We start from the raw sequence: 15,552 nt of genomic DNA, 5'->3' as shown, positions 1-15,552 counted from the left end.
TGACTTTCAAGTAATGCTATTTAGTACTTAGTAAGTTTTGCAAAAATTGTCCCACATTTATACTAAAAATCTTTGTTCTACTAAAATTTTGTCAACGATTTAGTATCACAGTAGGCAGTGGCGTAACGTTGCCTGTTGGCCCCCCCCCCCTCCTGCTGAAAAAGTGCCCCCCCTGTTGGTGCCCCCCCCCCCCCTTTTAGCGCCCCTCCCTAAAATTGACCAAATTAGATGATTTTAGAGGATACGCCGGTAAAATCTTATAAAAAGTGTGTTTCTAGAGCATGAAAACACACAGTTTTGCTAGTACCATAGTTAAGTTTTTCCAAATTGTCCCACATTCAAACGACGATTTGGCGCCCCCTAAGATTGCGCCCCCCCAACAGCGGGGGTTGGCAGGGCCCTTCATTACGCCACTGACAGTAGGGTCCGCAGGGCTGTTGGTTAAGCAAATATTACTCCTACTTTACTGTTGTCCAGTAGTCGTCAAATCAGTTTTATTGTTCAATTTTTAGAACACTCTATTTTTTGTGACTCATTTCCAAACTCATTTGTTCTGATCACAAAATCATCAGAGTGACTTACTCATAAGTTGGGAAACGGATCTATTTGTTGCAGCATCTTAAAGTAACATAATGGCAGGAAATGTGCTGTCTTATCAAGTCTAGTCCCTATATTAGACGGCCAATGCTCTATCCATTGGTATGTACGCGGCCTTATCCAGGCCTGTAATAAATGGGGAGTCCCTCTTAGGACGACCAGTGCTAGACACTGTTTACTACTGACTGAATGGAAACCTACTTAACTCTTTGGATTGGTAGAACCTGTCTGGTTACATGAACATTGGAGCTACTTTTAGATTAGCTCATGATATTATTGTGGACTTAGACTGCTTGGATGTATCACATCTCAACCATTGTTGGGTGTGTTACTTTGTTTTGGGATTTACTTGTAAGCTTTATTGATTTTATCCATAAAATTGCATTTCCAATGATATTTATGTAACTTGAGAAACTTTTTCTACCAAAACGTTCTCGATCGGGAATCGTCTTTAACTTATTTTGGGGAATATTTTGACTTGATATAACGACGTCGTCGTAATGACACAAGTGACTGATCAACCACCTTATTTGATATAGTGTTTTTAAAATAAAGTATTTAAATTTTTAACTTGGGGTGTAAATATTTTTAGGGATTTTATTTTTTAAAATTTTCAGATCTTTCATACTATTTGTTACTAAAATGCTCATTGTAGCCTATGATATTTAGATTTTCATCATCATCATCATCATATCAAGAACTGTTAAAACATAACCTAACTTACAAATAATCCACTAAAAAGATATGTCTCCCAGTTATAAAATCATGGAATCATATAATTTAGTAGGAAATACTTATAATGCTTATATTTTTTTCCCAGCTTTAACTAACTCTGTTAAAATGTTCATATCAAGAAAGTATTTACAATCCACCCCTATCCCAAACTAGATTTCCAATTGAAGCTACGTAACACCACTGTATAAATATATTATTTACATAGGATCACGATGATATTGTTAGGATTGTTGCTACTTGGTACCCTACACATATCCACTGCACTTGACAATGGATTGGCCAGGACACCTCCAATGGGATGGTAAGTTTATTGATAATTAATTAATAATAAGTTTATTGATAACAGATAAAATATCCTATTTACCAGGAGTTTGCCAGATCCCTCAACATTTTTCATTTCATTTGTTTAGGTAACGGGATTTTCGATAAATTCGTAAACCTGTCCCAAAATAACCTCTGATAAACCAAGAAACTAGTATTGTAATTATTTTTACATGGCCTCAATGTGCAGGATTGCGATAAAATATATTTCAATTGCTGGTAAAACAAGATAATTAACAGAGTTTTAAACTATTAAACAATCATCCCTTTCTGTTCATAGTTGTTATAATATTTGTTGTTTCAGGTTGAATTGGGAGAGGTACAGATGTAACACAGATTGTAAGAATGATCCCTACAACTGCATTAGTGCGGACTTGTTCCTGGAAATGGGTGAGTGCTGCGAGGGAGAGGCCCGGAGAGGGGGAGAGGGGGAGGACAATGTTCTCTCCCTGGCTTCATGTTATTATGATATAACTTATCAATAGCTGTCTTTAAGTTTAAAATCACGTTTCACCATTATACCGACATTTGGTTGATAAACTGAAGTTTGTGACTGTAGTAGCGTAGTTAATATATTTATTCTCAGCAAAGTTAATGAAATACGAGGGATATGCAGATGTTGGCTACGAGTACATTAATATTGATGATTGTTGGATGTTGAGGGACAGGGGAGCAGATGGAAAGCTTGTATCTAACCCTGAACTTTTCCCCGAGGGAATACCTGTTAGTATAATGCAAACTTTGAAACCTTGACATGTTTTTTTAAATGTCGTTCATTGCACTTTCTGATGCATTTATTCCTGGAATATTGCCATTATTTATTCTCAGTATTAATTTATCATAGCCACACAGGATATAAATGTTTATGTCCCTACAATAGTCAATGTATAATGATGTAACACCAGGCGCTAGCTGATGCAATACATAGCATGGGACTGAAGATAGGAATATACGAGGACTACGGAACCAAGACTTGCGGTGGCTACCCTGGTACTAAGGTTGGAACTTACTGTAATTTCTTGCTATGACAAACATGAAATCACTTCTTGTATACTTGATTGACCTGAAAAATTATCTTTAGATAGGCTATTACAAATTCGTAGAACATGGTATTACCACACTTTTACAAAATTCTAAATTGTGGTAATTGTCAACGGATTGGACTAAGTGGATTACTTGGAAATTACTAAATTGATGAAAAATGCTTCCTTGTAGTCTGCCCGTACTGTTTCACCCCGATAATAACCAAATTACCATTACTTGAAAATATACCGCGATTTACCTCGTCACGTGGTACAATTCTACTTGCACACGTGGTACAATTCTACTTGCACACGTGGTACAATTCTACTTGCACACGTGGTACAATTCTACTTGCACACGTGGTACAATTCTACTTGCACACGTGGTACAATTCTACTTGCACACGTGGTACAATTCTACTTGCACACGTGGTACAATTCTACTTGCACGCGTGGTACAATTCTACTTGCACACGTGGTACAATTCTACTTGTACACGTGGTACAATTCTACTTGCACACGTGGTACAATTCTACTTGCACACGTGGTACAATTCTACTTGCACACGTGGTACAATTCTACTTGCACACGTGGTACAATTCTACTTGCACACGTGGTACAATTCCAATATCCTATTGGCAGCTTCTACCAGCCCACTTCCAAGTTATTGTACCACTTCTCACTTTGTTAAAGCACCCCGCATTCTGACACATAATGGTACAGTGCAAGTGTATTAGACCATTTGCAGTAGCAGTGAGAGCAACCTCAATTACGCTTTGTCTTATGGCTGTTGGATCTTTTTGAGTGTTTGGGACTTGTTAGATTCAGAGCCCGGAGCATATTGGAGAGTATTTATAGACTTGTTGGTATTGCAGTTTGCCCTCTCTGATATCATCTGGGAAATTAACAAATCTGTCACTGGTTAGCTAGCATATCTTTAATTAGTTAGCTTACACTTTATCTTCCTCCCTAGTTCACAGGAGCTCTAACTTGCGGTCATAATCTGTGGAACTCTATTGACAATCCTCCAACACAACATACCATTCGTTCATTATATAATATCACTTGTTACTCTGCTGAAAATTGATTTTCAAAATTCATGCACATTTTTTAGTATCGAGTACATTTACATGTGACTGAGGGCTCTTACGGTTAGACTACTGTCGATATTCGTTAATTTTAAGTGTTTATATCGCTAAAACTGTCAGTTTTCTGAATAAAGTAATACAAATATAATGCTGAAGAGTTGTTTATCGGAAACATTTCTAATTTAGAAGATTGTCTATTTAGATATTTAGATACTTTAATATAAGCCATCCATTTTTTAAAATGTACTCATTGCATCTCGAGTTTATTGATTTATTTTAAATTAGAGGTGATGACTAAAGATTATTAGACAATACTATTAGCTATCTTCAATTTTTTAAGCTCTTGTAGTATGTAAGTGTGCACCAACCATTTGCAAACTTTTAGTATCATCCAATGAGGATAGCGTACGCGTAACGCAGCAAAGTCAATAGGAATAACTCACTTTGAATCACTGTAAATGGTATAATCAACAATTGTGACCAACTATCCTCACCATAACATTATTTGACATTTATTCAAATGCGAATTTATTTAATATTATCTTTATTGTCTCCCCGTATTTTGCAGTTTCAAGACTTGTACTCCTTTGTTGTATCTTCAACTGTTGGGCTGGTGCTACGCAACTGTTGCTACGAATACTTAGTGTTACTGTTGCTTAAATTGTTATTTATTTTATTGTTAATAACCAATCTCTCTTATTGCTCAAAAGAGTGAGAGCAAAATAAGATCTTTCATCCACCCCCTCGCACATTCAACTAATGAACAAAAGCCACATTTTAGGTAATCTAGGCTATTTAGCTTAGTACCTTTACTCAGTACCCATACTTAGTACCTATACTTAATACCTATACTTAATACCTATACTTAGTATCTATACTCAGTACCTATACTCAGTACCTATACTTAGTACCTATACTTAGTACCTATACTTAATACCTATACTTAGTACCTATACTTAGTATCTATACTCAGTACCTATACTCAGTACCTATACTTAGTACCTATACTTAGTACCTATACTTAGTACCTATACTTAGTACCTATACTCAGTACCTATACTCAGTACCTATACTTAGTACCTATACTTAGTACCTATACTTAGTACCTATACTTAGTACCTATACTTAGTACCTATACTTAGTACCTATACTTAGTACCTATACTTAGTACCTATTATACTTAGTACCTATACTCAGTACCTATACTTAGTACCTATACTTAGTACCTATACTCAGTACCTATACTCAGTACCTATACTTAGTACCTATACTTAGTACCTATACTTAGTACCTATACTTAGTACCTATACTCAGTACCTATACTAGTGAGGACTGGGGAGGTGAGTCATACCTGTTTTAACACGTGACGATGATTTTGTGTTTCGACTGGTTCAATGCTAGGAGCTCATTGGTTATTTTCTCTCACGTGTCGGAAGAAACACCTCGCCACCCGGCCACTAGTATTTAGATCTATCTGGGCCTACAAAATGGTGGCTCTCACTTTAAACACTGCAACTAAACCACGTGACTTGTTAATGGTTCTGTTAACAGGAGGAAGTAGCACGTGAGAAATCCCACGAAATGTTGAAATCACCAAGGCTCTAGTATAACTGTATTCCTATCCACTTTGTACCGGAGTCGCAAGATCGATCCTCCATATTCAGTGCACAACCTTGCTCTTGCCAACGTTCATATGTAAGCTGTAATCCTGCTACTGATTCTACTCGGAGTCGGAATTCGTTAGCCTTGTCCTCGGCTACCTGTAAAGTCCACCTTGGTAATGATCTTTGTTCCCACCCTTCTGCCTTTTGTCTGAGTCCGAAGCACTGTGAGATTCTCCTGGATATGATGTTATATGGCATGATCCTGCCGTGTCCTCTTTGTTTTGTCATTCGTGTCATCCGTGTGCTCTCTCCTTTGTCATGAGATCCGCCATTGATCTGGTAGACAGTTCATTTCCTGAGTTACTGAAACTGTATTTCTATGTTGACTATGATTGTTCTAAGTTTGTTGAGCTAAGATTCTTAATTTAGTAGCAGTTAGTATGTAGTTATTGGTTGCTTTGATTTACTGGAAACGCTTTTGTTTTTATGGTGATGCGATAAAGTGCAGTATTAGGTCAATAGTGCGAATCTGCACCCACCACACGTATACGTTGTCTCTGATTCACGTAGTTGTTTTCATGTTTTATCTGTGCATTATTTGTGTAATTGTTACGATTTAAAATGAGATTTGAACATAAACTCTAACAGGTTAAATATTATGTCTTCCGAAATTGACTGGACGGCAATCAACGCCAAACTCCCCACTGGAAGCGACCCCGCCTCCAAAGCACGGCGCAAGAAGATGTTTCAAGATTTCGACAACGGAAACGGCATCCTCTCCCTTGCTGAGGTCGACAAAGCTGTCAGGGACATCCTAAAAGTGGACCAGATTTTCAACGCTAAACCGGCCATTATGAGAGCGTTCCAGATCGCTAAAAACAGCACCAAATCGAACAAGGACTCCGGGGATGAGTTCATTGAGCTACGAGAGTTCAAGTTCTTCCTGCTCTCCCTGCGCCAGTACTTTGAATACTGGGTGGCTTTCTGTCGTACAGACGAGGATGGTGATCGCAGAATCAGTGTAGAAGAATTCAAGAAATCTCAGAGCATGATTGAGGTGTGGGTTGGGCCGATAGCTGATGTCGAGGGAGAGTTTAGGAAGATTGATACTAACGGTGGGGGTACGATCTTGTTTGATGAGTTCTGTACCTGGGCCATCAACAAGAATCTAGACTTGGAGGATGATGACGATGATATAGCTATGTAATTTCATGACGTCATATGCTTGAGGCTTCATAGGAAACTGCGTATTATTATTTTGCTGGCTGGGTATTAGTTTAGCAGGAAGTGTAAAAATCTTGATATTTATTTAGAAGAAGTTTATTTTAAGTGATATTTATTTAGTTGTACAGAATAGCGATCATAACTTTAGCTAAATTTATCTATCTGTAATATATAGTTTGAGTAATGAATGTTGATAACTTTTGTTTACAGCAACTGGTTTCGCCCCCTTTATTTGTATAATATGTAGTTTATGATGACTGTATTCAAATTGGTATTATGATATTATTTGCTGATTCAGAACTAGCCTAAAAATTGCGTTTTACTTTTACAGTTTGGTTATGGCGGCGGGAGGTGATCCATATCGATTATTATGGTTTTATAATACCATGTCAAATTTGCGAATGTGTTCCTCCTGACCATTTCAATTGCTAAAGCGGCAGAGAATGTAGTATATCGATTATTAAATTTCACTTAACGGTGCGCTGTTCGGTGTTTAACAACAAATTACAGTATCAATTATTTACCAAACCAATGTATTACAATTGATGTAAAAGTATGAATATCTTAAAAAACACACGTCAAAATATCGAATCCTTTGACAAATTACTAAACAATTAACTAATCTCCGTCCCAGGATCACATAGAGGACGACGTTAACTTGTTTGCTAGTTGGGGGATTGATTCTCTGAAACTAGATGGTTGTTATTGCAACGCTTCAGAGTTTTCAACAGGTACGTTTATCTGTTCAAAATAATTATCAGGATATTCCAGTATTTGATATTTGATGTTGAAGCTTATCGTCTTCATAATGCTGATGAAGTTCTCATTTTATGACTGGCTATGGTTCACTTATTGATCAATAGTCTTTGATCCATTTAATTGGAAAATATCTGTGATATGTGAATAATGTGACGAATTGTAGGTCATGTGATTAAACTACTGTGCCTTTGAATTCATGATCTGAATTTTCCAGTATCTAATGCGGAAGCTAATTTACTAAATCCTGCTAATTAGGTTCTCATTTTATGACTGGTTACAGTTCACTTAGTTCTCGTTATCAATGGTCTTTGATCCATATAATTGGAAAGGTATCATGTGATATGCCAATAATCTGATGAACCGTCGTGTCGTGTGGTGTATTGTGGGCAGTTTCATGTGAGGCTTTGTTGTCAATGTTTACAGTCGATATATTTATTATATACATACATACATACATATGTAATATTAATATGTTTAATGGACAATGGTCTATAGTCCATGGTTATAGTCAAGTGATTGATTCTAAAGTTCATGTTGAAATTAAGATATAGCTTAAAAATAATAAGCTAAACACCCAACATAGTACATACCCTTTTGGACTTAGTTCAAATAGATCCCAAGTTAAATGTCCAGTGTAAACTGTTGATTGTAGCATGCTGTAATTTGTAACACAAGCTGTTTTGTCTGCGGCAGGTTACCCAGCGGTCACTAAAGCGCTGAACGATACTGGGCGTCCTATCCTGTACAGCTGCAGCTGGCCCGCTTACCTTCACGACAAACCCAACGTACCGTACGGTGATATCGCTGAAAACTGCAACTTATGGAGGAACTACGCTGACATTCAGGACTCCTGGAACTCCGTACAAAACATCATAAACTGGTAACTATGAGTACTGCGCCACTGCATGATGCATATTTCAGGGTTCCCCGCTGTTGGCGCTGCGCTGAATGCGACCGGGCGCCCCGTTCTCTACTCGTGCGAATGGCCGCTCTATGAGTATCGTGAAACTGACAAGATACCATACGCTGAGATTGCAGAAACCTGTAACCTGTGGAGGAACACGGAGGATGTACAAGACTCCTGGGCCAGTGTTGAACGTATTATTGAGTGGTAATTGAGTGATAATTGAGTGATAATTGAGTGATAATTGAGTGGTAATTGAGTGGTAATTGAGTGGTAATTGAGTGGTAATTGAGTGATAATTGAGATAGCATGAATCATGATGCATGGCTTAACTTATGTAATATAATAACATACATATACTTGGTCTGGATAGATAAATCAATTTATTATTAAATTTATTATATTCATTCATGAAATTATCTCACACTTCTTGAATAATTTATAGATATAAAAATGATGTGCGCGTTCAAACTATCAATTTTAATGAATGGAGATTATTTCAATTTTCAATTTGATGATTTAGCACAGAGATTTAAAAAGCACACAGTGAATTACCTCAGGTTTGGTGACAATGCCGGTAACCTTGCTTCGTATGCTGGACCAGGAAACTGGAACGACCCCGACATGCTAATCATCGGAGATTACGGCTTGTCTTTTGAACAGAGTGAAACTCAGGTACTCAGCTATTTCGGGTATTTCATTACTGACTCAGCTGCTCTGTGAGCGGGTATTTCAGTAACTCTGTGAGCGGGTATTTCAGTAACTCTGTGAGCGGGTATTTCAGTGCTGACTTGGCCCTACAATCGCATTAACTGTGTCAAAATATATCTGAATAAAGACGGTCGAACAGTTTGTTTTCATCTTCATATTCTTTTACTGTAATTAATTTGTTTACTGTAATTAAGTAATAAGGCCGTTATAGTTAAGGACGATGTTAGTTTTATCCTCATTTCCCCTTCTGTATATTCTATTTGTGTTCAGATGGCGATGTGGGCTATGATGGCGGCGCCCCTCTACATGAGCAACGATTTGAGAACCTTGCGGCAGTGGCAGAAAGATATTCTCATGAACCAGGAAGTTATCGCCGTAGATCAGGTTTCTATAACTCCGTTTGTGCTTAAAGTTTATCAATAATTCTATCCACATTCACATTTTAAAATCGAATTTATGTCCTTCACGACAGGTTTGTAGATTAGATTATTATTCTGCACTGCTTGCACCGGTGTAGAAATTATCTTACGTTTCGCTACCTCAAGTCTTAGGTCCCGAGTTCTTTATCGCCGTAATTTGACTCTGGTGACCTTTGTCGTAACAGTAGGAACACATTTAGGTGTTGAATTGGCAACCATCATGTGACTCAAGTCGTTTTACCGCGCGCGCGATCACCAAACGATAAATTGATACATGCCATGTGGTCTATAATGACCGCGCGTGCGTTCGATTCGATCGATCGAATCGATCGAACTATACCACAGAATTAATTAACTGGCTCACGTCCTTACTCCTTGCTGCATGAAATAACTTGTGTGGATTCAATACAGCCATACAGCTGATTGTATATACATTTTAATGTTATACATCAATGCATCCCGATACTATGTGTACGTTTTATCTTTCAGGATCCGATGGGAAAACAAGGTGTACGGGTGTATCAGGATGCAAAGAAGAAACACGAATACTGGGTAAGAATATCTAACCTTATCTTCACAGTATATTCAATATTGTATAGTGTATTAACACATTGAAACCAAGCAATTGGTTCTCGAATGGCCGATATGATGTAAAATCTCTGCTCTAAAACACCGACAACTTTTTCCAGTTCTCGAATCAATAACTAATGTTACAGAGCCGTGAACTAGCTGACGGAAGCTACGCGGTTGTAATGTACCGACGAGACAGCAGCGGTCTACCCAAACCTTACACTGCTACCTTCAAACAACTCCTGATAAAAACCAAGACCGCTCATGTTAGGGATCTCTTCACACACTTGTGAGTTCTTTAACATTCTCTGTCTTTCACAGTGCAGGATCGGTATTCTTTGATGAGAAATATCACACTAACAATTTTACAAGAACTATTGAAATCCCGATCAGTCATTCCATTTTCGAAAGATATTTCGATATGTTCAGTGAGTAATAAAAAACAGATTTACGTGTAACATTCAAAACTAATTTCAGGGATCTGGGAGTCTACACAGATGGGATAACCGCAACACTGCCTCCCAGTGGATCTTGCAAGATGTTCAAAGTTACCCCTATCAAGTCACAGTTTTAATAATGTAGGCGCAGAAAACTGATATCAGAGTTCAGACGAGCTTTTTTATGATGTTGTTTTCAGTAGAATGGGTGCACGTTTTTTGTGCACGTTAAGCTAATTTATATTTCCCGGCCCGTTCTGTTTTGACTTCTGAACAATTTTATAAAGAAGATTAACACTTAGTTTGCACGTTTTTTAGTTTTGTATCTTTTTCGAGTTTTATGTTTTACAATAATAACTTATAAATATACTGTGAGAAAAACATGAATCGTCTCAATTTTGTAAATTGTATCAACCCAATTTTCACCAAGTTTCACATTAAATAAAAGTCCCCAACTTGGCCTTACTCTGTCTTTTCATCTTTCGCTGATCTGTACAACAACCACTGTCCGAGAATAATGGTCCCAAAGAAGCATTGCAGCACCATTGGAGCAATGAAATCAGTTTCAGCCCCTGACATGACCGATGTGAAGATCCTGCCGGAGATCTGAGCCCACTGCAGAAAAAGAGTAGCCCCAGACAGCTGCCCTGTTGACTTATTCTTGTAGTGCTTGTACACAGCACCTCCTCGTTCAAATAGCACCACTGGTAGCAGGCAGTTCATCACAATCTTAATCCAGGAGAGGGGTGCTACTGTTAGGACGGCGATGTACAGAAGCTTTGCTCCGAAAAGGAGGGACAGCTGTTTCGGTTGGTTTAGGTAGTAGCGGGCTAGAGCGTGGATTGTGAACACTTGGATGTTCGTTACTATCACTTCCGCCCAGTTGCTGATGTCTAGTCCTGAGATGGAATAGTTTGTAAGATATTTGGAGTGATCGAGAAATTAATGTATTGGTCCAGATAATTTAGACGCAGTGATATTAGTAACGTAAATTCATAAACATTCTGGAGGGGTTCTTGAAACAAATAATTAATACGATTCAGTAATAGAGGCTTTAAAAAACATTTGTTCATCGTCTTCAGTAGATTAAAATACCTGATTTAATACAAAGAGAAGTCACAAGAGCCGTCACGAAGTCAGCTATAGAGAACATGACAAGATCCAAGCCCTCCCCACTTTTAGATTTCAATATAGTCTGAATCTGTGGTATAAACGCCACTGAGCCCATCACGGCCAAAACATAGCCTAGAATCGTCATTCCATCCACCTCCATCATACCTTGAATTTAACAATATTTCCGGTAGAAATCAGTGAACAAATTGACAAGGGCAGCGTAAATGTAAAACTAGAAGTAGTTAGTAGAAGCAAACGCAAGAGGTTTGGAAATAAGCTTTTAAAAGTCATAAGATAAGAAGGGTTTAATTCGATTTGCTTACCACTTTGCCCGTGTATGATAAATATTGTATCAGTAATGAGGTTAAGGTAAGTTGATATTATAATTCATGGAGAAGTCCCATCTCATATAACCAATGATAGGCCCGTATAGAATTACTTTCAATTTAAAAAGGAGATTGATATCGTTATTTTTAAAAAATTGTTCGACTAAAAAATATGGGTCAAATAATTGGAAATAAATTGAAACCATTAATATAACATTAGCTGCAAATGGAACTGAAAGTTTCATAATTGAGAATCTTCAGTAGATGGAGAGATTCAGGGATAAACTAAAAGGCCTAAAATGAAAAAATAGCAATATTCCAATTGCACTTGGATTATTGAATAATCCAATAATAATTTATTCCTATTTGGGATTGTATTGGTGGGCTCTCGCTTAATTCTAGAACAATTTAAATTTAAAGAATACTTCACAAATTTTTTGAATTCTTACTGTGCTCAACACACTCACAAAACTTTTAAATGTCCATGGATTAAAGCTGAACTTAGAGAATTCTAGAGAACAAAAAATGATCGAGATCTAAAAATGGAATAAGTCGGGACTGAAGAATTTCAGAAATACGATATCAGATTGCAGATATTATCGTCGAAAATATTCCCTGATATATATATTTTGGTTGGGTTTGTGAGCATAAGATCAATCTAGGTAGGCCTTGTAAGTGTAAAATAATCGGCAATGATAGCACATGATGCCAGTGAACTGTTTTGATTAAACCTACACCTTATATTAATATACGTTTGAAACCAACATATTGGTTATATACTTATATGGTATAACCATAATTGATCAAAGTTAAATATTTGCATATATAAGTATAACCACACTGTACGATCAACACCCGGCCCTAGTCACCTTCAAGGATTATATAAAGACTACGGCCAGACTTCACTATCGCAGTTGAAATCAGAAATGCAAAAATATAATTGTATAAACAATAAACCCGCCTAGATTATATTCGAAAACACGAATAACATTTTCGTAGTTAAAACGATGCATGAATTCGCTCAGTTCAAAGAGACCGCAATTTAATTTTGAATGCCCCTCACGCAACGTTGCCTGTTGGCGCCCCCGCCAAAAAAACGCCCCCCTGTTTGCGCCCAATCCCCTTTTAGCGTTGTAGGTTTACAACCTACCAAGACGCGCGCCGAGTTGGACTCGTCGACGGTCCATATTATATATATATAATATACGGAACAGATATTTTGCGAGTATCACCCGTTAAACAGACAGACAGAAAAGGGGTTGCAGCGTGTGCACACTACTACATGCACTTCACATCAACATGGCATTTTGCAGAATAAACAATAAAGCAGTGCGCGCCATTTGAATTTAGAAAAGTATTATCTGTCATATGAAGCGCGGAATAAAATTAAAAAGCTTAGGTAATGCCTTAACACTCAAGTGTTTAAAATTACTTTGTACATGATCTGACATGAAGATATTGGGCTTTTTTGTTAATAAACCGATTGAAACTGCGCGGCACCGGGATCAAACGATTTATGTAAATTTATAACCTACCAAAACGAGCCTAGCGAGCGCGCCGATTTGGACTTGTTGACTTGGACGTTGCTTTAACCAGAGCCCTCTTTGTCATACGTTGTATGACCCGCCGCGCACGATAAAGTGAAACGACCGTGGGGGTCGCAACGTGATACAAAGCCCTCTCGCTTGCAGTAGCGCGCGACCGCGTCACGCAGTACGCGTATACACATGGCTATGTTGATTCACGATGTCAATCCTTCGCAGCTCGGTGAGGCACAGTGGTGCATCTCACCGATCTACCGAAGTGGTTGCGAGAAGAATTATTTGATGCGCGGCGCGACCCAGTAGTGCATCGCGCTACAAATGGCTATGTGAAGGGTTAGGGTTTCAGAATATCATGCTTTTGTTAAGGATTGTGTAAGGGTTGGGATTGCTCTATCCAGAGCCCCTGCGCGTGCAGTAGCAAGTAGCGCGCGTCCGCCTCACGGTGAAACAAGCGCGCCCGCAGTGCAGCGCGAAAGCACATGGTTAGGTGAAGGGTTGGGATCAGATTAGAGGGTTAGGGTTTCGAATAGTCGTTCAGGACCAGCTGCGCTAGAGAACGGGTTCAAAAAGTCACGTGACAGTTGAGTGTAGAGTGATAAATCATCATCCTGCTCTAACCATGACCATAGCCCTTTCGCTTGCAGTTAAGTAGCGCGCGACTCATGGCTATGCAAAGTTTTGTCAATGGATAGCTTTTACATTTAATTAATCACACGTCTTTATTTTCATTTGCATGTCCTTTGTTAAATAAAATCAAAACATAATGATACATAATATAGTAATAACAAATAAAATCTCGATCATCACAAATAATTTATGAAGGTAATTTTAATAAATAACTGGTCTGGAGGTATATGACCGATAATCTACGCTTTATCTAGCTTGCTAGTGATTGCAAGTCTATTGATAATCTATTTCTACAGAGGGGCGAGAAAGAACTTTCTCAATATAGACAGTTTAGATTTGAACTTGGAGCCGCAAGGCCAAGGGTGATTTTTAAAATATTGAGTTTTTGAAGGGTTATTTTTATATAGGGTCATTTGCATTGTGACATTATGTGTATACTGTTTGAAACATTTGATTTAAAAAAAAATTGATAATCTATTTATATTGTTAGTATATTGCTTGCTTCTCTCACGTGTATATGCAGAATCAAATCTCGAAAAAATCGCTGCGCATTGTATAGGAACAGACACACTTGGTAAATGTAATGTGAAATGGTAAATCTGCGCTGTATTTACCTGGGGACCCCAGGCTATAATGTTCATAAACGCTGAATAGAGATTCGGCAGAATGACAGGCTGAGTGCCGCCCAGTAACTCTGTGTTTGTATATCGTATCTTTGAGCTGATAGCTGAAAAAATCTAAAAGTCGGGCCAAAAATCATTTCAGAACACGATTCAGGTTTGATCTACTGTACTACCAGCTGCCAGCTACGAAGCTTACCTAGCGTGCTAGTTTATTGCTTTCACTTAACCATGGGCCTTCGTGTACTACGTGAGGCGTAGTTGATTTATTAGTTTCATTGAATTCATTTATCACTTCTGTTCAGGAAGCTTGAAAAGAGCGCCGGATCAGGTCACTACAATGCACACCTATTGCACTGGGAGGAGTCTAGTCATAACACTGAGGAAGACCAACAGCCCAGAATCTTGAACTACAAAACGTATCCTTCAACCTCATTCCTCAGAAGACAAGCTTTGAGGTTTCCTAGATTTTTTTACAAAATAATTCCCCCTGGACTCCCAACCCACCGATTCGGTGGGTAGTTGATGCATCTCCTACAAGACTTTGGTCTACTTGCTGTGTAGTGTCTCAGATACATGGGTTGGGGTCCCCCCTTTCCTGCCTGACGTTGCATGTTGGCAACCCCCGCTAAAAAAGCACCCCCGTTGGCACCCCTCCCCCTGTGGTATAATGTGCCCCCTGCCCGCTAAAAAGCGCCCCCTAGCCTGTTGGGCCCCCTCCCCTCTTAAAGTAGAAACAAAAAATTGGACAAATCAGGTGATTTTAGAGGATATGCCGGTGAAATCTCTTAAAAAGTGTGTCAAAATCATCCCACATTCAAACAATGATTTGGTGCTTCCCTAAGATGGCACCACTGCCTTAGCCATGACCCAGCAAGGAAGAGCATAGTACAGAATCTCACCAATTGTGTATATCAACCCTTGTACCCAC

General features: G+C 38.4%; 3 protein-coding genes across 4 annotated transcripts in view; 1 reads left to right on the top strand and 2 right to left on the bottom strand.

The window, feature by feature from the left end:
• The window catches only part of LOC134820740 (muscle M-line assembly protein unc-89-like), a 204,831-nt gene that overhangs the window by 55,540 nt on the left and 133,739 nt on the right, over positions 1–15,552 (bottom strand). The window lies entirely within an intron of this gene.
• Positions 1,506–10,772, top strand: LOC134820659 (alpha-N-acetylgalactosaminidase-like). Of its 2 annotated transcripts, none has more exons than XM_063831162.1 (11): positions 1,506–1,633; positions 1,958–2,043; positions 2,240–2,376; positions 2,559–2,651; positions 7,226–7,322; positions 8,272–8,461; positions 8,815–8,929; positions 9,236–9,349; positions 9,874–9,936; positions 10,101–10,243; positions 10,432–10,772. In XM_063831162.1, the coding sequence occupies exons 1-11, from the start codon at positions 1,545–1,547 to the stop codon at positions 10,526–10,528; spliced, it is 1,224 nt and encodes a 407-aa protein (XP_063687232.1). In that variant the 5' UTR covers positions 1,506–1,544; the 3' UTR covers positions 10,529–10,772. The 2 variants fall into 2 exon arrangements, with proteins under 2 accessions (XP_063687232.1, XP_063687233.1); XM_063831163.1 differs by lacking the exon at positions 8,272–8,461 and adding an exon at positions 8,044–8,230.
• LOC134820660 (mannose-P-dolichol utilization defect 1 protein homolog) lies at positions 10,811–11,755 on the bottom strand. The gene is made up of 2 exons (XM_063831164.1): positions 11,487–11,755; positions 10,811–11,290 (listed from the first exon to the last, which is right to left on the bottom strand). Exons 1-2 carry the CDS (start codon positions 11,665–11,667, stop codon positions 10,854–10,856), a joined length of 618 nt encoding a protein of 205 aa, XP_063687234.1. The 5' UTR covers positions 11,668–11,755; the 3' UTR covers positions 10,811–10,853.

This window comes from Bolinopsis microptera, chromosome 9 (genome assembly GCF_026151205.1).
Source record: "Bolinopsis microptera isolate Bmic1 chromosome 9, MBARI_Bmic_1.0, whole genome shotgun sequence".
NCBI lineage: Eukaryota > Metazoa > Ctenophora > Tentaculata > Lobata > Bolinopsidae > Bolinopsis > Bolinopsis microptera.
The sequence above is the reverse complement of the archived record's forward strand: the minus strand, read 5'-3'. Positions and strand labels throughout refer to the sequence as shown.